Genomic DNA, 24,859 nt, shown 5'->3' on the forward strand with positions numbered 1-24,859 from the left:
AATTTCCATTTTTAGTTTCCACTTCTAAACACTTTCGTCACTCAATACATAATAACGCTTTCTTCTGGAAAATAGTAAGAATTCGATATTACTCTCTCAGGCGCGCACGTTTTAAACGAAGTCTACAATGAGATTTTACGGTGTAAAATTTAAGCTTTAAGCTTTAAGCTGTAAGAAATTAATCAATCGTAATCGATTATTCTCTTCTCTTTGATTGTGATTGATCAATTTCTTAAGGCTTAAAACTTAAATTTGATCACATGAAAAACGTCACTTTATATGTGCATTGTAATCAATTGAAAAATAAAAAAGGAAACGCTTTGCTGCAAAAAAATATATTAAGCTTTAATAAATTATTTGTTTAAATTATGATAATTAAACATTTATTAAATATTAAATAAAGATATATTTATAAAAACTATTAATTTAATTTAACTATCACTTCCTTTCTATTGAGTAAATATTTATTTATTATAAGTAAATGTTTACTTGACATTATTCAAATAAAATATATTTATTAAAATTAATACATTTTTCGCAATATGCTAAAAAGATTTTGCAAGATAATGCTTATTGACGAAGAATTGTAGTAATATCTCATATTCTGAATTATTTTAGAATAGTTGTTTTAGAATAGTTACGTATAAATTTGTTTTCCGACGAGCAATTAATATCTTCCTCCCCCCCCCCCCTTTGATCATAGATTGATCGCAACTTTATTGCTCGTGCGTCAGAAAAAGGAGAGGAACATTTTTCTCTTTACGTCTTGAATAATAAATGCCTAGATATCCGATCTTACTCGGGTTGACGTCCGTCGATATTTCGCAAAGTCACGTCAGTCAGTAAGTTTTCGTTATCGCCCGTAAAAGCCATTATTATCGGCGCATTGCGTAGAAACATACATACATGCGACGTGTAATACTTTTTAGTTAGCTCGCGGCGGCCTTCGCAGTGACTTTAGCATGCAAATCAGAGACTGCGGTATGTGCCCGGTCGGGGCATCCCTCTGCATACCTTATCACCTGTTAACATCTCTCTCTATTCCGCTCCACGCAATCGTCCCACGCAAATGTCAGTCGGCGAGTCGACGAGCGATTTGACGACTGGCGATGCAGAGGAGCCGTGGATCTCAAAGAATCGTAGAATACGATCCGCTCGTTAAAACCGGCTGCACCGGCGACTTTTCAAGGTACCCGAGATTCCGATCATAAGCAGAAGTATTAAAATTACATTATAGCCAATTTGGCCTGGCTAGCGTCACACTAGCACTCGTCCTGGTGATCGGACGGACGCAGAAAAACGTCAGCATAAACGTTCTTTTTATTGGTTTCCGGTGCGAGTGATGAGCGCATTACGCGTTTAATATTAAAATTAGCACTTTTAAAGCGTCTGGATTAAAAATAGGACGCTAACATTATGTTTCGGGACGAGTGTGAACCTGCTCGACCTCTAGAAGAATTTTATCGTAAATAATGTTTCGCTCTCGCGAAAGATAGGGCATTCTTCTTCTTATGTGAATTCTAAATCGCGCGCGTAGCTTCTTTTACAATGATCCCTGTCTCGACGAGCGTGCATATGTCTCGATGTGATCGAAGATTTATATTAAAATCAGAGGTTTCTCGAAAAACTTGATATTTCCCTGCTCATTAATTTGATAGGAAAAGGAAAAAGTGATCGGCCATTGTTAACTGCCGCTTACAACGTGGAAAAGTTCGCTCGCGCAAAAAACTCGCAAAAAAGCCGTTCCTATTCTTGCGAAGAAAATATAGGATTACACTTCATTATCTTGCTAAAGTGTAAAATGTACCGTCGGCTGTGCCGTCGTCGTAAGCCGATCGTTATACTTCAAGTATACGTAAATATATTCCTGTAAATATATCCTTGTCAATAGCCGTGTCCGCCATCGCGCGGGACTATAAAAATTCTTTATGCTCACGCAAATCGTTAAAATTTAAAAATCATAAGAAATTAATAAAATGTAGTTCAAAAGAATTTGAAAAAGATCAGTAAATAAAATTCTTTGCAGCTCAGTTATTCTCTCGCAGAGTTGTTCTTGCGTAGAAATCAAAGTTCAAGTTACGAGGGAAGAATCGACTTCGCAAACGCACCACTTCACTTAATTCGAAATTGTAATAATGATAATGATGATTTTGGCATTCATGTTTAATACGCGAGTCGACATTAAATACGGAATAACAGATTTGTTAAAGATTAACGGCACAGTTAAATGAACTTGCAAACTCCGCGCTACACGCGTTTCCTTCTATATATATTCGCGGATGGAATTGTATTAGACTGCAATCTGGACCGTTACGATTGAACGCATAAAAGATCTCATATAAATCGTATAAAAAAGTGCTTTTGGTTAAATTGGTTGAAACTGTGTTATTTTATAAATTACAAGACGATCAAAAGTTGTCTTAAGCAAAAATATAAAAATGGATAGATTTGTGCTGTAATGCCATTTGAGACTCTTACAGAAATTTAATGCCAATACTAAAAAACAATTAATTATTTATTTTAAGTACTAAAAGCACTGTTGTTTAATACTTTTAGTACTTCAAATAAATAATTCATTACTGTTTCTTAGTAAAATGACCAGTATTAAATTAGCTAATATTAGATTTCTGTAAGGAAAATTGCTATTTTGAGTCTAATCGGACTGAAAAGTATCATTATCTGCTAAACTATTCATTTTTTGATAACTGATATCTTAATACTTCTATAAACAAAATAATAAGATAAATTAATTGATGTAAAGAAAATACATAATTGCTTTTAAAAAATGTAGTTTGCAAGTTCGTATATTGCAAATTGCATATTTTTTTGAAAAACGACTACATATTTTCTTTCAATTTAGCTTATTATTCTGTGCAAAAAGGGATTAAGATATAATTATCAAAAAAATGAATGATTTAACAAAGATACTTTCCTATTAGATCCAAAGTAACAACTTTCAAATGTTGCTACAGCAAAATCTGTCTATTTTTCTATGGTTTTGCTTAATCCTTCGTTCACACACAAGGGACAAAATGACCCCAACATTTTAATTGATTGCTGTATTTACAGGTTTTGTTCTTTAAAATTACAAAAATCACTGAACATACTTTAAACATTGTAAAATATGGAAATGCATGGCTTTTTAAAGAATTTTTAATTTTAACATATTTAAAAAAAAATCGCAAAAGCTAACATCTAAAGAACATGCGATTGAAGATGCAAAAAGGGTATTTTAAACTTCGAATAAATGACAGTTTAAGTCCCGTTTTAATAAAAGACCTTAGAAATAAGTCTCATATTTTTTTGGGGTCCTCTGGACTACAAAGACCACAAAGAGTTAAATAAATTTTTAATCAATATTTCATAATTTACAAAATATTACAATTTTATCTAATTTAATCGAAGCAACACATGATTTGTGCAACGATATAAGACATCTGTTTTAGGTAAAAAAGTAAAAAAGAAAAGGATATAAACCGTCTTTTCTTGAAACTTTATTTATCATACATAGAATTTGCGCTTTCTTATATTTAGAATGCGCGCTTGGATTAAACTCTAGGCATATATCCATTTGTCTTTTTCGAACACCAGCGCAACATTTCGCCTCTTTGCGGTTTTATGTCTTCCCTCTCCGTCCCCCCCCCCCATCACCACCATCGTCGTCGTTGTCGTCGTCGTCGTCATCGTCGTCGTCGTCGTCGTCGTCTTCGTCGTCATCGCCGTCGCACGATATCTTCGCGCGAATGTCAGCCGGTTGCAGTCGATGTAGAGGAGAGACGCGGGAAGAGATACCCCGTTAAAATTCAGCATTTCCGCGCGATGACACATCGGAAATTTTTGCAATATCTCAAATCGCGCGTCTTCCGTTACCTGCCCTGCCCCTCCATGTAGGGTCCTCTCCCTTAGTCCTCCGCGTTCTCCTTATCTCTTTTTCTCTTTTTCTCGTTCGCAATGCACCGCGCAATGCCTGAGTTCTGGCTCACAAGCGATGATTATGTTGCAGCGCGGGTTACCAATACGTGCGTTGTTATGCACATTGGTAACTCAACTCGTGACTCGCGATCTCGAATAGGCCCCTAGATTCGCGCTGGAACCTCTCAGGGAAATCCCTCCTCGGAAGACGCGCGTCTACGAGGAATTCGCTGTGAATCACCGCGCAACCGAAAGACCGTCCCAACATACGTCAGAGCTGCCGAGTGTGTAGCAACATTGAGGATTTCTTGCGGAAGAAGTACCTGCATTCGTCAGACCGATCGTCTATCCGCTAGGCTTCCTGACGTCGCGCCGGTGAAACCGACTCCTTCATGGAAAATGCGGGAAATCCTTAGAGTTGTCCTTATCAAAGAGAGAATCGAAGATCATAACAGATGTGACTTGTTGTAATATAGATGTGCATTTTTTTCGATGTAACGAAAATCAATAAGGAACATTAGAGTAAAAAATTATTTGGAAAAGTAGATAAAGGAAAAGGAATACTTAGGGAAAATAATATGAACAAGCATATGTAAATAAATAGGAGGGAAACATAGAGATTCCTTTTCTTTTCAGCACAGTTTTTTTTTAATTTAAATATTTCTTTTTGAATCAAATTAATTATAATTAAATTAATGATAATTAAAAATTAAAAAATTGCATAAAAAAATATATTTTTAAATTAAAATATTTTGTATGAACCGTTGGTCACAAGCAAAAACATAAACAATTCTTATATTCACGCCATTTTGATTCTGAAAAATTGAAGGATCATAGTTTTGAACATTTTTTTTATAATTTTAATATAATATAGGGAGCGTTTATAAAAAATACAAAAGAGATGCAGAATTATTACAGAAAAACATTTTTATTTTAATACTGTTTATCTTTCACTAAACCACAGCAGTATAATCTTTTACAGAAGTATAAAAAAGTACACGTGAGTGATAATTTTACAATTACAATTTTATATCGATATCAAATTATCGGTATTTAATACTGTTCGTCTCTTATTCCATAATACATATAAAAAAAATCGTAGAAAAATAAGCTAAAATTGCACATGTGAGACACTCACAAATAAGTTCCATGCAAATCACACGTTCGTGTATCTTAAATTACATCAGTCACATTATATGCCAATTAACATTATGTAAATTGCAACAAGTACACGCCTTCCGTCGCTCGTAATTATTTCAAAGCTTTTTGCTTATTTCTTTGCGAAAAAATCACTTTGATTGAATAGATTGAGAACAAATTGTCGTTACATGCTGCACATAAACAGTTCGATATAAATACCTGCATAAATAAGCGGATAAATAAATAAATAAATAAATAAATAGATAAATATAAGTAAATGGATAGATGCTGACGAAAATAAATAGGCGAGATGGTACAAGATGTATGCAATAAATAGATAATGTGCGTCAATCGCGGCGGATATTCATGATTCATTCTTGCAATTATCATTATCCATCTAAACGACGCGCGTGATGAATGCGCGATGATAATTGCACTCGGGTACGTGCTACGTGCACGTCTGACCGGATTTAACACTACCTGAGCGATTGGTTGTGATCGAGTACGTGTTTTATCACATTGTTTGGCAACAACACGGCCGAGAGAATCTATAAATACCTAAAGCGTAAACAATAATTTCTTATTCCTATTAGGCGACGTTACACGTCACGGCACTTGAATCGGTATCTTATATACTATCCGAGAGATGCTTAGACATTGCAATTCGACATGAGGCCTGCAGAAAGGTCTTGGAAAAAAGACGAAACGGAACTGTGGTACTTTTCTACCACAATCTCTGCTTCTCTTTCAACACAATTTCATGCACCAAAAAAAAATTCTTGCTATTTATTCACTAATTTTTTTCTTCCTTTCTCTTATGACACTCTGAATTTATTTTAAAAGTGAGTTGTGAATTTTTGGGAATGTATGTTAATTTGCTTTGCCGCCTATCGACTCTATCATTCTAGTTCTAGTTTCCGTTATTTTCATTGTTTTTGGTGTTACACCCATACAACACCAAACCAACTTCTAAAGACATTCAAAGAACATTTTAAGAATGTACGAATATTCCTAGAACGTTCATGTATGTCATATGCTATTTGGGCAATAATGTCGGAAGGGCGTGATTTAGTTGGCTACGCATGTATATTATCGAATGGTCTCAGAACGGAAGGGGCAAAAAACTGAGAAGAGACCATCTTGAGCGCACGCTGCGGTTCCGCTCTTTTGTAACTTTCTCCTCCTACCGTCCCACCGCAGTTCCGTAACTCCCTGTCATCGTTCTAACGTCAAACGTTTAAGTAAATCTATTAAGTTCCCGGTATTCGCGCGTCACTAGACGCAATCTTCAAACAAGTTCCTGTGTAAAGAAAAAAAAGAAAGATGTCCATTCGTCTACGGATTGCCAATTGCAAGGTCATTCGCGACAATATAGTCGTGTTTTTTGCTTAGTTTCAATCGCCGTCTCCTTCGAAGACGCGTCTCGCTTGATTCGTGCCGGTTCGAAGATCACCGCCAATGATCGTCGCCACCGAGGCGAATTCATCACCGAAGCGAATCGTCACTACTCCCCTGTCTCCCCCAAGTTATCCTAGCGAGTTCTCGGTGTCAATCATTGATGGATATCTCCGAGCTCATCATACTGCTGAAGACCTGAAGAGCACACACGCAACCAATGTAGAGCTTCATTGTCTCCGTGTCGCCGTCGCCGTAGGATACCTCGATGTTTCTGTAAGTCTGTATGCAGCAATAAGTGCCGGTGCCCTGACAGCTGCTGCCGATGTGATTGCACTTCACGTGCTCCAGATCCTTCGGTATCCGGGTACCCCGGGTGTCCGGGATTGACTCTACGGTGTAGTTGCAAATGGAGCTGTTCTGCGCCTGCTTCACTTCCAGTTCGAAAACTTTTTCTTGCACCCTAAGTTCATCTTCGAATCGCCAGGTTACGTCTTTCGGATTAAATTTGTGATAGTTTGCGACAGTCCCAAATTTGTTGTGACGTTTTCTCCTAGCAACGAATTTCATCGAGAGTGCGTCAAAGTCGTTGTGCTTGCGCAGGAAATCCTTTCGTAAAGACTCGCGATCTCTCGAATCATGCTTGTATCGACGGAAAGACATTGGTACTCGCTCCTCCGAATCCTCGTACTCCAAGAAACGATCCAGAACTTGAGGATATTCGCGACTCTTCTTCTGTCCTTGGAAATCGTCGTCATCGAGACGTCTCGATAAATCTCGTGGTGGCGATTCCTCGAAATTGTAATAATTCAAATGAGAATGATGTCCGTGTCGTCGTTTTAGGCTCCGACCTTGAATAAGCGATATATTGACGATGACATAGACAATAAGAACAGGCAGGCAAGATCTAACGTTGAATATCGCCATTGTGTCGTCTGATAAGTTCAAAGTTTGCACAAAAGATCTTCTTCGAAGATTGGCAGTCTTTGTTGATGGCTGTTTTTTTATTCTTCTTCTTCTTCCTTGATTCTCGATAGTTGATAGCGGAATGGATCTTAGTTTCTTTCGAGATTCTTCGTCATATATAATTTTTTTCTAACGCAACCTCGGGATTTCTTTTATTTATTAATGTTGTTTTTATCACGTTTCTTAGTCACAGTGGAATAATATCTTTTCATTTAAATATCTTTCTCTCTCTATTCTATCAACGATATCAGCTTATCTTCCAGACACTTTTCAAGAATAATACAATCGTGATGGAAATAAACGATTACAATCAGAGATTGCAATCAGAACTGTGATTCAATGAGATTATTTAAAACTTTTAACTGATCAATTTTTCCACTGAAAATTATTTTCCGGAATTATTTTGTGTTTATTGAGCTTTTTTTGAAATTCAAAATCTAGCGAATCTCAGCGAGACACTAGAAAACGTGAATACGAGGCACAGTATTTCGAATCGAAATTTTTCGAGTTTGACCGATCGTTTGACGGATCTTTCGACCATGTGACGTAAGTTGATAATATTTTGACGATCTAACAAATTTTAGTCTGGATACCGCGCGATTCTCTGTGATGATTCGCCAGTCGAAATTTGGCATGCGGTACTGACCAGCGCAAGATACGCGAGCGTCTCAGAATTCCCGACGCGGACTTGTAAGATCGAGGGACTAGGCGATTGTCTCTCTTCGTTTCGGTTCGATCGTCTCGCTTAATGGTTTGCTCAAAACTGAGTATTCCCTGATCCCCGAAGGATTTTTTATCCTGCCCGCGAACGTGGGTGGTGTTGCCCCACTTTAACGGGGGCTTGCGCGTGCCGGTACACACGAAGACATGACTAATCCCCCCCTCTCCTTTTATCAGCATCTTGTACAGCCCCTGCCAGGGTGCCGGGGCCGGGGCCGGGGCCCCGAGAACTGAGAAGAGTTTCTTCGGTCGTGTGACATGGCGGCATGGCGGCGGCTTCCTCTTCTTCGAGGATGCGCGCTCTCCTCTTTGACGTCAAAGCTCGTTCCCTCTCGATGAACCTGCCGCATCTTCCTCGTTACCGCTACCGCCGCCTCTGTCACCGCTGTCTGTTCCCTTAAACATGGATTTAGTATCGCTAACCAACCTCGAGCATTGACGTCACACCTTGGTGTAATGCCCATCTATAGCGGAAAGAGGAGAGACCGAGTGTCTCGTGCTTCGTGGAATCTCGTCCTCAGCAATATCCTCACGTATTATAACACCACGAGGCGCGGGGATGGCGACGACGATGACGATTACGCGTGACGAGAGTGCGCGAGGAGAGTTACTTCGAAAGTAGTAATGCAATGCCTTTCCCTTTTGACGTTTACGCGCGGCACAATTTTCCCGCGTTGACGCTCGCGCGTCTCAGATACCACCGACCTAGTCACGCGAACGCACGTACCGGCAATTATTTCAAGGGAAAAGACTCCCGGTTACCAATTACTGTCGATCTTTTCCTATAAACTCGGCACTTCGAGGGATTACCAGTGAGACACTACGCGGAAGGTAAAACACTGGGATTAAACCATTTCATTCCTGATTTCGCGGGCCCGCATTCTGAAGCTGCGGAAAGGCTTTATTATCTTCAGGTCAGCGAAAAGTTTGAGACAGTATTTTAGATGCTGATTTTAGAGAGCGATATGGTCGTCGTTGTCATCGCGACGCGGCTGCCAAAATATTAAAAGTCGCCACCGCCTTGCGAAAGCATTTAAAATGACATTTACATGCAAGAACGCTTGCCCCTTCTATCACTCTCCCTCTCTGGAATAACGCCGTTCTTGCTGTATGTTCGCGTCAACAAGCAGTTGAGGTGGAATCATCGGCCACTCTGGCGGGATACCCGGACGTGCCTTCTTTTTTTTAAAAGGTCGGAGAACACACATGTCGTAAAAGCGCTTAGCATTTTCACTAACTCTTACCATTACCGTTATTTTTTTTTCGTCTAGCGTGAACATGTGTGCACGTGTATACGCGCGAATATATTTGGACAAAAATATCCGAAAAATTCCATAAATGTACTAATTTAATTAATCGTTACGAACGGAGATACGTAATATTAATAAAATGAGATTTTCTAATGCGACATAAATACAGCTAAACACATTTTTTTATTTTAAAAAATATACTTGAAATAATCAAATTTCTATCTACTTTTCTTCAGCTATTTATTAAATTTTTCTTCATAATTTATTTGTATACTGTTCTATCGTAATTTCTTTTTTTATTTCGATCATTTCACTTTTTCTTCATTCAAAATTGAAGTATTAAAGTTATTAAATAATAAGAATACATTAATTTCCTTTTTTCATATATTTTCGGACTTTAGTTACAATGCCAGATGGTACCAGGATGTCGGAAAAACAGAGAGAAAGGAGAGTAGAAAGAAAGAATAAAGCTGATCCCCGATTTCACAGATTAGAAATTTAATATCCCAGAATAAATATTAACTTTTTCTAAGTCCGTTCATTTTTTGCAAGATCGATGTAGAAATTTGTTCTGCAACATTATTTATGTTATGGTAATGTTGTTGTTATTTAAACATGTCTTCGAATTTTTGGACGAATCCTATTTGACTGCAAAAAAATTAATATATTCGTCGACGATATTGCAAAAAATTACATGGAGGAGATCAACGATGAAACCGGTTTTCTAAATGATTAAAAAAACAAATAAAACATGCATATAGGGTATTTCGACTTTTAATTCTACATATATTTTGATTTTACATTCTATATATGTGAACACATTCTCTAAGTATTTTATTGTCATCAATTTAATCTGCTGCATTAATTTGCATTATAACGCCTGATTGTATTATTTTTAAGTTTTTTCGGGTTTTGGGAAATGGGACGTATGTTTACGCACTTTGTACATAAAACTTTTGATATTTACTTTTATTCTGCGAATATTCAATTTAAAAAAAGATTCCACAAAATAGATATCAGATGTATAAATGAAAGAGATAAAATATCAAATCTGTAAATAACACACTTCGAAATAACTCCGTTTTTGTTTATATAAATAACTCTGCCGGCAGATCATTTCTCGTTGGAAAGCTCGCGTGTGTACCGAATTTAAGAACGGAGTACGTAGCAACTGTACAAGCTCTCCTGATGCATTCGTCCATCGGTAGCTGCGGATGATATGCCTTGAAATATGCGAACGCGCCCAAAAATGCATCCCCGGCACCCTATCGCATATCGTTACACTTATGTAGTTGCCTGAAGCAATTTCGTCTTAAATACATGCCAATCATTTGAATGAATCACTAAGTGAATCAGCGTTCCAGTCCAGTCCGGAAATTGACCGGTTGTTCGTTCAAAAGATTGTGAACCGGAAAATACCATCAAATACTTTCACCATTCCGACCGTGAGAAAGAAATCACGAATCAATTTACAAGATTTGTATAAGCAGGAAGTACGGACCATACGTGTAAATAATAATAAAAATGACCACGTTTTTAAAACAAAACAAAAACTTATAGAAAGTGTCTTAGAATTATCGCATAATTCTGAGACACTTCATCAAGTTACTAAATAATTAAAATACATGTCTTCAAAAGAACGATTTCTTCAATTTTGTTATAATGAATAATGACTCGAACAATTCATCATGAAATCTATCGTGATTACGACAGTTCTATAATACTGTGTATGCAATACATACGGTAGTATCTACAGGGTGGACTTCAGTAGTGGAAATTCGTGTGATGTTTGTATTCATTTTCGATGCGTATGCAGCTCCGAGAGATCCGAGTGTAAGAATGATTGCGTTGCATCCTTTAGCTAGAAACTTGTCCGTTATTTGTTGTATATTCGACAAGTCCACAGGTTGAATGCCCGTCATAATTTCCGCCTACAAAAGCGTAATGGAGTCCTTGATGTATTTGAAATGTTATAATGCTTTGGCTCTACTATTTCAGAAAACAAAAGTTCAAATTTGGGACATACACTGAGAAAAAGATTAGAATAAGACTTAAATACTTATTTAAAATATATATTTATTTTACTAAAATAATATAAAATCTTATTAAATATATAAAATCTTTATTTAAATACGAATATAAAATTTTTATATCTGATAAATAAATCATATATTTTATATTTTTACAATTAATAAGATATATTTCATAGAAATGTATATTTTGTCACACACAATCAAATTTTTTCATAATTAATAAACATCGGAGGAAACGTAAATATAATAACATTGCTTTACAATACTTCGACATTTTTCTTTCAAAATATCTTATAAAATCAGAATATTCAATCGATTCTTATATTAAAAATCGTCTAACAAATGAGATTAGACAACTCAAAAATTCAGAAAATTCTGAAACATTGTATGCAAGTAAAATAGTTCATCTGTAACAACGAACTATTTTTTGTTCGTGTCATATTACGGTTTGAGAGGGTGTAAAATCATCCCTTGAAAAAAATGTAGATTTTTTTATGGAATAACTGCCGAACGGTGAGAGATATCGAAAAAAAATTAAATAAAAATTGCATTTCTTTCTTATATCTACAAAGCGTATATAAGTACCAAAAAATCCGCGTTTTTGTTGTGTTATCCTTCTCTCTCTTACCATTCTTCAAAATTAAGTTTTTGTACTTTGTGAATTTATGTGAAAATATTTCTCCGTAAACTCTTTTTATACATCATAATCGATTTATTTATTATTTATTTAAAAAAACTCAATGAATTTTTTAAGTCCAGTTTTTAACAGTTTTGATTATTAAAATGTGGTTTTATGAAGCGATATTTAATTATTATTAATATATATTTCAGACAGTTTTTAAAATTATTTAAGCAAGATGGTATGTGTCTTTATAACTGCACGAAAGATAAAACTAATTAAAGTTATCAGTGACGTATATAAAAACCGCAACGTGCATATATATATTATTATGCATATATATATTATTTGAGATGTCATTTTATTAAATAATTTTACAAACTACGATAAACAAGAATCGCACGGAACTATTTTAACATTAAATGACGCAGACTTTGCGTCATTTAATATTAAAATAGAGTTCCAATATCATATTTGTCGTGCAATTTGCAAAGTAGTTTGATAAAAATAACACCTCAAGTAATGTATGTATTAAGACCCATCTTATTAAGACTCGTATACGTCACTGATTAATTTTAATTAGTTTTATGCAGTTATGTGTGTGTGTGTGTGTGTATGTGTGTGTGCGCGCGCGCGCGCGTGTATGTGTGTGTGTGTGTGTGTTAAGTATTATATATAAACACACACACACACACACACACACACACACACACACACACACACACACACACACACTATTTGTTTAAATTGAAAACCATCTGGTGATTTTATAAAATAATATTAATAATTAAATATCGCTTTGTAATATCATTTTAATAAACAAAATTATTGAGACGTAAAAATTCAATGAATTTTTTTAAATAGGTGACACATAAATTGATTATAACACATAAAAAGAAATTATGGAGACATATTTTCGCATAAATTTACAAAACACAAAAAATTCAATTTTAAAGGTTAGTGATGAGAATAACATACACAAAAGAAAATACGATTTTAAAATAAGAATAGACTACGAATGTCGATCTAAAAGATATCTTAAAGATATTTCTGTTCAAAAGACATTCTAATTTTAAACCAATTATTGTGGGATAATTTACTGTATTATATTGAAAAAAAAATCGTCCTCATTATCTTATCAATTGCACTAATTGTTTACGTACCTCCCTCTCATTGACGCAAAAAATGTCACACAATCTAAAAATTTCCGTATCAGGATTTTCCAGTGCGGGCGCTCCGTTGACAATAGAAAGTCCTATCATTACATTACGCTTACATAAAATTGTATCCATAGCTCTCTCAGAATCACGATATCGTTAATCCTTATTTAGGATTTACGATAACATAGTTTAGAAAGAGAAAAGTGCAGTGTTCGGATATTTCTACATGGAGAAAAAAAAGCGAGGAACGAACCGTGGCCCCGATGTAACTTCAATGCATGCAGTGTGGCTTCTAGCGGCACCTCAAACTGGCATAATAAAATGCTTGCACTTTGGATCACGTTGGCGGCGGAATCCACAAGTTCCGGAGTCAACGATTCGTTTGCACCTAACACGATTATGATGGTGTTCTCACCTGCGAATGTTATTCGAAAGGTGACTCGATTATTTACTGATGAGATCAAAAAAATTATTTTAACGAGAAGTTAGAAATTAATTCCATTAATTCCAATGATAATGATTTATTCAGAATCAAAACTACTTGTTTTTCCACGTAAACAATTTCAAAGCACTCGAAAAGACTTTAATTTATATTTTTACTACATCTAAAACATACCATTTTCAGCAACGGTAATGTGAGCAACACCGCTTTGTTTATCACTTTGTATCTTCACGTGAGATACATCTACATTTTCCTTTCTTAAAATCTCTAAATATTCTTGAGCAAACATGTCAGAACCTAACTGCGATAAGAGATAAAGAATATCGCAATATGTAAGTTGTGAAACAAACCGTAATTAATTAAAGAGAAATCATATAAATATTGGCTAAAAAAAAACGAATACTATAAAGCTTACTTTAGACGGTCTATAATTCACGACCAAATTCGGGATAGAATTCTATGTAATAAATATTGCATGTCATGTAACAGAGAAAGCATCTGAAAAAGTAAAATACACACATATAGAAAATATGTATCAGTGATATATATTTTGTATGTATGTATTTAACTTCTTCAAATGTTTTCTATGTTACATGACAAGTAATATTATAAATAGAATTCTATCTCGAATTTGGCCGTGAATTATAATCATTGTAGATCGTCTAAAGTGGATTTAAAAAACAAAAAAGCCAAATGTGACACGTTGACTCCATATAAAAAATAAATGCCTACTGAAGCAATAAGTGCCGTAGATCCACCAAGTTTAGCAGCTGTTATACACTGATTGGCGCCTTTACCACCATATTTCTTTTCAAATCTAGTCCCGATTATCGTCTCGCCAGATTTTGGCAACCGTGGAGAGAAACTAAAAAGCAATAATGTTAAAAAATTATAATACGAAGTTGAGAATAAATCTAATTAAGTAAGAGAAATCCTGTATTCGGTCAAAGCGAATCTTAGTGCTTAAATATTTTGGTGTGAATTTATATAATTCAATTCTGCAAACCGCGCGCGCCGAAATCTTTTCCAGTCTTGAAATGCAATTATGAACAAAACTAAAGTAATAACATCGCATATTAAATTAATAAGTAATTATTATATTGATGTTAATAAGCGTCTAAGAATATTAACAATTTGATGTTAATAAGTATCTTAAAAACCTTTTAATAATTTTATTGTACAAAAATATCTCAGCCGAGATTTAAATCCGGATCTCTCAGAAAGAAATGATAATAGGTCTGTTTTTTATTGCTGCACTCTGAACTGATGTAATAAGTTGAAGTGAAACGTATATTTATTTCACTTCAACTTATTACATTGTGTGTACTTGTTCAGAAAGTCAGCAATAAAAAACACAGACTAATATTATGAGATAATATTAGATTGTAACTATTTATTATATACATAAATATAAAATTAGATTTGGCTTTTTCAATTAAGTGTGTTAAACAGAATTACAAATTATTGCAATGCACAATCACAGTAAAGAGAAAGCATCTTTCTTTGCGCAATTTTTAATTATATTTATTATCGTAATTATATACAATATTTATTAGAACACAAATCACAATGTAATTATAATGTTAATAATTAGAGATCGATCGACCATGAGACAGTATCAACTTTTGTGCGAAAAACTTCATCCTTACTCACCAGGTAAAGTCAATCATGCACGAACCGACAACGACTATCTTTGGTGTCATACCGCACAGTTTTTAGTCTCTCTTTCGCTTATACACTTTTCTCGCGAGCAATCAACTCTAATTATTAAAATAAACGTTATTTTCTGAAACGTGATGCTTGCAACAATGATTATTTCTGAGCAGCGTCTAATCGCAAATAGAGTGCACAGATGACTCGCGTTATCGCTGCTTGTCGTTCAAGTTCGTAAATCAATAATGAGATGTTATCGCAGTTATCGGTCGAAAGATCATTTTTTGCGCGTGATCCAACGTATGTATCGCGTGTGGAGCCTCGTGACGGTGACGAGACTCTCAGAGGACGAAATAAGAGAAATGCCGCAGACACGTGAATTAATTTAAACCGCCGTCTATTAGAAGAATAAAAATAAAAAAGGGGCTTTATTTACAGCAGCGTTTGCCTTGACGGGGACAGGTTATCTTTCTTTTTTTTTTACAGTTATCATATATCAGGACGAAGTCACACATTTGCGAGAGACCATCGAAATCAACTTGCACCGCTAGAGAAGCGTTTAAGTATACTCGACGATCGTTATAAATCTCGCGATGGAAAAAACAGCGCGCCTACGTGATCACCCACGTATGTACGCAAGTTTGGAACGTCTTCAGTCTTGACATCACCATATATTATCGAGAACGATAGATAGACAGCCCGGAATAACAATTCTGAGTTACATTAGTAACGTATCTTATATTGTCCGTATTGCATTGGCAGTCGCCATATTGGGTACATTTAGTACTACAACCGCTTACAGAGCGCTCAGCTCTTGCATTTGATAGGCATGTTCCGTTAGATCTAAAAATATAGACCAAACAAGTACAAGAGCTGATGAACGATGGTGAACGATTGAAGTACTGAATGCACTTACCCATTTTGTTACATGAGAATCCGGTTAGCTGTTCACGTATATGCTAAAGCGATATAGCTCAATAGTAATTACTTAGTAATAATTATATTGCATGTATTGCATTACATAATTTTTAAATTAGAACTGCCGTATATAGAAAAACGTAAACTAGCAGTAGGCAACTCGATTAATCGCAATCTTATGTTTTCAAAAATCCTCAATTACTACGATTGGTAAATTCGCTTTATATCCAGAAAAAAAACATGCATAGCTGCATAACTAAATGAGTAAAGATAATTATCTAAATAATTTAATTAATCGCATAAATTTTATTAAAGATATATGTAGAATATGCGATATTTATTAATTCTCTTTACGTATACGTTTATGCAGTTATGTAATAGCATATTCAATTTACTAACTCGGTCTCACTCCGAGTTAATGGTCTGTTCTGTTTAGCTGCTAAAGAAGAGTTAAACTGTGCAAGAAATGCAGTTAAAAAGAACAGACTATTGACTTAAAAGATTTGACTTAAACTCAGATAGAATCAGTAAATCGAATATGCTATAAGTTTGTCTAGATAAGCCTTTTATAATTTTACAGCTATATTCTGTTTCCAAGTTTCTTAAATTCTGTATATATGTATTTATGATAGTGTAGAAATTGTTTCGAAATCTCAAACGAAGAAAGAACTGATTCGTAAAATTGTTCAAAATTTGATATAATATTAATTTATAGTATAAAATGATTCGCACCAAAAGTATTGCGTATATTATTTACAACTTTTAAGAAAATGAAGTTGGTGTATAAATTTTTCTTATCTTTTATATAATTGTATGATAACTTTTTAGCATTATCAATCAAGATTTCTAATCATAGATAATGGCATGTCTTAGACAATTTTTGCTGTAATTAATAAAAAAAAAAATTAATCAATTATTTTCACAAAGTTTATAAATATAATCTTTTTTACATTACTTTAAATACGAAGCATCATTACGGTCTGAATGTAAAGATGTTGCACTATTACATATATTCATTTAAATGAATTAATTTCAGAAATTATAATTGCATTCTGATATGGTTGTCGGACTTTCAACGCAATCAATCTGAAATATTAATAATCCTCCCAAATTTCCTAAATTTAATCTTAAAAAACTATAATAAATCTTTTTTAAAAACGATCATATGAGAATCATTACGATAGAACGATCATTAAATCATGTAAGAATACTAATAAGGTGTATTATTGCGCATAATGGCGGCAGCCTTGTGGGACAGCCAATCAATGACCGACCACAAAGCAGCCGCGTAATTTAAAGCGTTAAGTGTCGTTATGAATAAGGAAAATTAAGATAAATTAAAAAAAGTAAGAAAATTTAAAAAAAATAAGGAAAATTTTAAAATTAATTAATTTTTAATATGAAAAAGTCTGCTGACATATTATTCTAAAAGATTAACGGCAGAAATTGAGTTAGATTTGCAATTTCTATTTGATTTCTGCTGCTATCTGCTGGCATATATCAGTAAGTGTGTAAGTGCGCTCTACTAAAGGAAACGACAAGTAATTTTTTTAATTATTGCATTTATTTATTTACCCCAAACCATAACTTAAGTTAACTTTAAATGGTTTTACTTTTGAGATAAATATACTAATAATAATACAAATTAAAGTTTATAGTTTTGTAAAATAGAAACAAAATATACAAGGTTTTATTCTAAAATTTTTTCTCATTTTAATATCAATGTGATTCTAATTATAATATATATTTAAAGGAACTATTGTTTTTCAATGAATAATTTATTATTTAATTTTATTCATTATGTTAATGTCTACCATTGTCTTTAAATGATAATCATTTTGTATAACTTGTTCCTAGTATTTAGACCTTTCTTCGTTATATTTATAGTTTCTATTAAAATTAATAATTTGTGTAGAAAGAAACAAGTTGCACGATCTATAAATATTAAATAATTATGACATACAAGAATGATAACTATATCATACCAACACATAAGGAAAATACGATTCAAAGAATTTACATCTTTTTCAATTATCAATTATAATGCTACTTTTGTACAACAAAAATTATGCTTACAAGAATTTGTACAAGCTATTTCTAGTGCTATGAATGTATGGAGATATAAAATATTATATATTGCACAATTTATATTAGCATCAAAACGAAAAAGGTTGGCAAAAGCGTTCTTTCATAAATTGTGTAATGTAAATGCACAATTTAAACCAGCCATTTTTCAAAATATAATTGAGATGATGCAATACCTGAAACGAGATAAACACCCGCTTAACTAGTTTCATGAGACTTTATTCTATCTACAAAATTCACGGCTACTGCAGCTGGCTGTTGGGAGCCATATTGGTTTTTAGTATTTGTGGTCAGCGATTGATTGGTCTAAGAGCGGCCATTTTTTGAACGATTGTGCATCCTCGGGAATGATATTCTTTCTTATATCATGGGTTAGATTGTCCCAAATGGATTAGTTATCATATATCAGTGATTCTGCGAGATTCGTATCTTGATTGTGGTCCATTAAAAAGGAGATGAAAGAAATAATACATTAAAGAGGAAGCACTCAGTACGCTGACATATAGCGTAGCTTCTTTATTTCTTTTTATTCTTTATGATCAGATTACGTCTGAATTCTAATGAAATCTTTCGTTTAAAGGTTAAGTGAGTTATATTTATGGAGTGAAATAAAAAAAAGAAAGACGAATAGCGGTAAAACTCCATCTGATATTGTTTTGAGAACTGTTAGAGCAGTGAAAATACATAATTTGTCCATCGACAAGCCGCTTTAGAATAAAATGCGAATTACCGTACTTTATATCGTTACTGCAAGAGGATTCCAGAAGAGGATTATTTACATAAAAACGTTGTTCCAACAATTCATGTGGGTTATGTTAAATTTAAACAGATTTTTACTGATTCTTAAGAACAGCAATTAGTTGAATATATTCTATATGGTTCGGATATTTATTTCAGTCTTTCTCCTAAAGAAATCAGAATTTTCGCTTATAATCTAGCCTGCTATAACTCAATTGAAATGCCTCCGTCTTGGTATATAAATAAAATGGCAGGAAAGGATTGGTTTTATGCAGTTACAGTAAACTTTCGATTCGAAAACCAGAAGCAACACTTAAAGCAAGAATTACCTGCAGCTTCAATAAAGCTAATATTTCCCCTCTTTTACACAAATTTGAAAAAGATTTTGTCACATCACTATTTTAATCCTTAAGACATGGAATATAGATGAAATAGGAGTTACAACAGTTCAGATACCAGATAGAATATTTACTCAGGAAAGCAACATTGCTACAAGGAAGTAAGAAACATTTCATCAACGTAATTTGTTACTCTGACTTGTATTATATCTGCAATAGAAAATCAGACCACCTTTCTTTGTATCTCCTCATATATATTTTAAAGTTCATTTTATTACATTAGATTCATCTGGATAAAGTGGTACTGCAAATAAATTAGGTTGGATGCAAAAAAAAGATTTTGAACAATTTTTGAGAGACTTTCATAATTATGCAAAATGTATAACTGAGAAACCAGTTTTATTGCTATTGGACAATCACAATTTGCATCTCAATATTGAAGGAATAAATTATGCAAAACAAAACAGAATTGTAATGTTATTTTTTCCACCGTATTGTTCGCATCAGTTGCGACTATTAGAATAGTATATAGATCATTAAAAAAATACATCAACTCTGTTTGTGATCCATGGATGTTAAACCATCCTGATCGCAACATATCTATTTATAATATTCCCACAGTTGCTTATCCACTTGCTATGACATCAGCAACTATTCAAGCAGGTTTTAAACGCATTGACATATTTTACTTTAATAAGGAAATTTTTATGAACTTTGCTTCAAGTTAAATTACAGATAGGCTACTTTCTGAGGAAAATAGGTTAGTATAAAATATTAATAATGTGGTATTAATATAATTAGTGTAAAGTTAATGTAATGATACAATTTCAGTAATAATAGTGAACAGCAAGCTATAAGAAGAAGTACAGAAAACATGATGGAAATAAGCAATCCTTCAAGAAATATCTGTCAACCATCTATTCTGAATCAAGCCAAGGTTTAACTCCAGAAGATATTTGTCCTTTTCCTAAAGCTAATCCACGGAAGAATTCCCGACAAATGGCAAAAAAAACGAAAGATAGCTATTCTTGCTAATATACAAATAAAAGCAAAACTTGAGAATAAAAGCAAAACTAAAGAATATGGAAACTAAAAAGAAGAAAGAATGTAAAAAGGAAATTATTTAATAAAACAGATAACAAGACAATGAATAATTCTATTTAAAAAATCTAAGAAATCTAAACAAATTAAGAACTAAAAAAGGAATACTAACATTGAAACAGATGTTATGAAAGAATGTTTCTGTTTAATTTGTACAAAACCTTACTTAAGTAGTTTGCCTAATGAAAAATGGATTCAATATACTATATATAAAGGATGATCTCACAGAGCACGTATCTCTAAAACATTATATTATGTGTGTACAATACTGTGAATCATAACTTAGCTTTTGCAGATTATTAAAATTTTTATAGTTCTTTTAAATATACAGTATCTTTTATATTAAAGAGTATTATATATATATTCATTGATTGGATCCCATATGTTTAAGAAACGGTATCTTTTCATTTAATTTAGATATAGTACATATAACTTCTATAAATATATCGAGATTTCTTTTTGTACATGATATTTTTTTTTAAAAACATTTACAAACTTTAATATTATTTTTAGAAATTTATTTTAGATAATAATCTCTAAAAAGACTGCATATTTTATATTACATAATAGTTTATATTACATAATTATATTTTTCGAATAAAAATTTATATTTTATAATTAAAATAATTATTGCAAAAATATTTATATAATTATTATTATTTATTCAATTATTATGTATTCAAATTGTAAATCAAGTCCCCTTCTTAGCAAATTTATAATAATAAATTCTATTCTATTATTATTTGTTCAAATATAAAACTAATGTTTAAAAAAACTATTTTTTTTATATTTTATATAAGACTGACAACTAACCCCGAAACGATATGACACTCAATCCAGAGTATGAAGTAAAATGTCACATTTGCACAATTTTACTTAAAATTGAAATTAATTTATTTGTACAATGATATATGTCAAAGTAATATTCTTGAGGCTTCCACGAGTGCTTTCTATATGAAGATTATGCGTTTCGGGGGTTTCCTCCGTGTCCATTATTGGAATGCTAACGTTTCGTGAATCTTGCAGTCCACTTCATAAGCTGTCAGGCTGCTCTTTGTCTCGATGAAGTGGACTGCAAGGTTCACGAAAAGTTGGCATTCCAATAATGGATCTGGACACGGAGGAAACTCGCGAAACGCATAATCTTTATATATAATCTTTATATATGTCAAAGTATTTTTTTTTTATACCTAAAAGATGTAAGTATATTATAACGTACATAATATTTTAAAATCTTGTATTCATTTTTTTCTAAAAGTCACTAATCAAAAATTATGACAACCAGTACGTCCCGGTACGTTTGAATCTCCTACGTTCGAAATTGGCGCTCATCGCTTAATATTCTATCTTCTTTTTATGAGTAATAAATGATAAAGATAGAAGCTTACAGCGTGTTAGAAGTGCAATTTCAAAGGCAAACTTAATAGAATTATTCCATTGAATATCTATCAGTAGTGCAACCATTCACTGAGCGGCTAAGTACTAACTTATAAATAGCAATCAAAGGTGATTGATGATTGAATTTAAATAAGATAAGAACCAATCATCTTTAATTGCTCAGTGAGCGCTTGTGTTACAGGATGTACTTATATCTTTAATAAGAATCTGAACATAAACCTTATTTAAATGAGGTCTCTTATAGTTTTAGCAAAAATGAGATCGAAGAACATACATTCATTTCATTATTTCATTATTTCTTTCTTTTTTTCTTTTGTTCTATCTATCTTTTTCTTTTTCTTTGTCTTTTCTACCTTTCTCTTTTTCAGGAGTTATTAATTAAAATATAGCGGACCAATAAAAAATGATTACGTTCAAAGTTCAAACTTTTATTAGAAGGTCTCTACTCTCTAGATGCACCAAATGAATGCATTTAGTGGACTTAGCAGTTGAGTAAGAGGCTCCGCACAATAAAAGGAACAGGAAACAGAGAATAGAGAATAAGAATTTCAACTTATCAGAAATCATGTTTTGTAGAATACAGTTTCTGCGTTTGCTGTTATTGTGTTTTCCAACAACGTACACAGATGAAAGCACAAGGTTTCCAATTGCAATATCCCTAGACACTTTCGTGCACACAGCGACACAAGTTGCGTTCCAATTGTTCGTTATCGTCGATACAACGCTATACATCTGTACTCAGTCGAAAGCTGCGTTTTCTAGTGACAATTACATGTTATTAACTGCGGCTATAAATGAGGTTGGAAGACATTGAATGGCCGGCACTTTTACTTTTTTTTATTTAATACAGGCGGAAAAAGCTACATTTAATTTAACTCTATCCGAAACGGATCTTCACCAAGCATAGCGTAGGCATGTTCCAATTGAATCGTGCACAATGATACACTTTGTGCATTCCTGTGTACGTTTATGTTAAGATTAAACAATTGGAAAGCACCCACAGTGTAAGGACCATTCCATACAAACTTGCATAGCCGCATAATCATAAGCATAAAGAAAATTATCCAATCACATTTCTGTCATAAAGACAAATACGATTGGATGATTTTTTTTATGCATATGTTTATGCGGCTATGCAAGTTGTGTGGAATGGCCCTAACACTGTGTCTTACACAAAGTGTTCCAATTATGACACAGTGTTAAGCGGGGAGCACAGCTCTTGCATAACGCTTAAAACTTGAGACATAAGAAAATCAATCAATTAGAATCCTTTATTTTATGGAAAAGAAGGAAATAAAGGATTTTGATTAGTTCTTTCGAAAGCGACGAGCAATATCCAACTCTGTTTTTCCTCATGTGACGATGCAAAGCAGAACAATATATACAATAGCGCAATTTTCTGTTAGTGTTTCCCAAAATGCTCATGTGCGAAATAAATAAGTTCCCCAGTAATTCCATCTGAATTTCTTTCTCAATTGTTCTTTATTTTTCCTCTCTTTCTCTCTCTCTCTCTCTCTCCCCCCTCTCTCTCTCTAGATCGTTTGTACATCAAAATTTAATCTAAATGTAATAAAACTAAAAGAAATAAATTTATTATTGTAATGCATTGCAAAATAAAAAAAATACAAAAATAAGAAGAATAAAATTATATAAATGTTGTATGATACAAATATTATACTGTAAAAATATTTTAATTAATAACTATAGCACACGATGCTTGTTTTCCTATCAGATCGCTTGCGTTTTAGTAAATTATTAGAATTGCACACAAAACGCAGATTTTCTAGCTAAAACGAAAGCAATTTAGCTGAAAAACAAACAATGTACTTAAATCATTAAAGGGAAACAGTATTTAAATGGCCCTAAAAGAGAGAACGGAAAAAGGAAGAAGTGAGATAGAAATTTAGATGGCGTTACTGGGCAACTTATGGGCTTACTTATTTCACGCATGCGCATTTTGGGAAACATAAAATCAGGAGAGTTGTGCTATTATATACTGTGATAGAACTTTCATTGGATATCGCTCGTCGCTCATCGCTCATCGTATCTAGAGTTCGTCTAGTAAGAATTAAGACACCGAGTAATGATATTGGTTCCGCCATATAAGGAAAGAGCGATGTATTCAAAACAGAATACGACGATAAATAGTATGTACATGATGATGAATCCAATAAATATTGATGTAAGATTAAGTAATTTTTCTTCATAGTAATTATTTTAAACGAAATATTTGTATTATTCTAATACTATTTTTATGAATATTTTTAAATTTTTTCTGAATAAAATAGCGTTTTAATAAACTGTTTTATTCGGATTTAGCTGACGCACCTTGTAAATATATAAAACCAATCATATTAAATTATTTAATTTATAACTGTTACTATTTTGAACTATTTTGAAAAGACGCAATACACGTCATCGAACGATTAATTTCACTTTCCATTTAGTGACACACAAGTCGACATACTGTTCTGTGCTTTAATTGTTAGCTCAGATCTTTATACGGGCAACAACGCTTTGACACCGAACGATGATTGATAAAAAACAGGTGATGGGAGTAAATTTTATTCCCACAACCGACTTTTCACCAATCAGCGTTCGGTATCAAAGCGCTATTGTTTATATAAGGCTTAACTCGTGAAATGCAAAGAAAAATAGAACTATATTTGTGTACTTCCATTTAATGCCCGTATCATACTAACGATTGGCGATTGCATCTGTGTTGCGTCCCTTGATTAATCAAAACGAAACTACTGACCAGCAGGTCCTTTCCGATTGATCAAAAGACGCAAACGCAATCTCCAATTGCTAGTGTAATATCGACATAAAATCTGTAGCCAATCAGCACGTAGGAATATTTTACGGAAAAACGGCAAGTTGATTTTGAAACGGCTACACATTTCTCGATTCGAGAATTCGAATCTGAAAAAATCCGAGAAATCCTTCTGAATTGGCTTTCATAAGATCGCGAACTTGATTTGAATCGATATT

The 24,859-nt window shown here is 33.3% G+C and overlaps 2 protein-coding genes and 1 long non-coding RNA gene across 8 annotated transcripts; 1 reads left to right on the plus strand and 2 right to left on the minus strand.

Moving 5' to 3' along the window:
* Positions 1–5,866: 5,866 nt before the first annotated feature.
* Positions 5,867–7,636, minus strand: LOC108689332. The gene has a single exon (XM_018196066.1). It carries the CDS (start codon positions 7,372–7,374, stop codon positions 6,601–6,603), a length of 774 nt encoding a protein of 257 aa, XP_018051555.1. The 5' UTR covers positions 7,375–7,636; the 3' UTR covers positions 5,867–6,600.
* Positions 7,637–7,824: 188 nt separating this feature from the next.
* On the minus strand, positions 7,825–15,947 carry LOC108689590 (ribokinase-like). 5 transcript variants are annotated; one of them, XM_018196444.1, is made up of 7 exons: positions 15,291–15,947; positions 14,370–14,502; positions 13,812–13,938; positions 13,449–13,610; positions 13,199–13,290; positions 11,126–11,314; positions 7,825–8,522 (listed from the first exon to the last, which is right to left on the minus strand). In XM_018196444.1, exons 1-7 carry the CDS (start codon positions 15,338–15,340, stop codon positions 8,307–8,309), a joined length of 969 nt encoding a protein of 322 aa, XP_018051933.1. In that variant the 5' UTR covers positions 15,341–15,947; the 3' UTR covers positions 7,825–8,306. The 5 variants fall into 5 exon arrangements, with proteins under 5 accessions (XP_018051933.1, XP_018051937.1, XP_018051935.1 ...); XM_018196446.1 differs by having other exon boundaries at positions 8,364–8,529; XM_018196447.1 differs by lacking the exon at positions 7,825–8,522 and adding an exon at positions 9,866–10,031.
* A 2,767-nt stretch (positions 15,948–18,714) lies between these two features.
* Positions 18,715–20,436, plus strand: LOC108689464. 2 transcript variants are annotated; one of them, XR_001931833.1, is made up of 4 exons: positions 18,715–19,098; positions 19,191–19,530; positions 19,653–20,129; positions 20,201–20,436. It is a non-coding gene; the product is annotated as an uncharacterized LOC108689464 (long non-coding RNA). The 2 variants fall into 2 exon arrangements; XR_001931832.1 differs by having other exon boundaries at positions 19,653–20,436.
* Positions 20,437–24,859: the final 4,423 nt, after the last annotated feature.

The sequence above is a fragment of the Atta colombica genome, unplaced genomic scaffold (assembly GCF_001594045.1).
Source record: "Atta colombica isolate Treedump-2 unplaced genomic scaffold, Acol1.0 scaffold27, whole genome shotgun sequence".
Classification (NCBI taxonomy): Eukaryota; Metazoa; Arthropoda; class Insecta; order Hymenoptera; family Formicidae; genus Atta; species Atta colombica.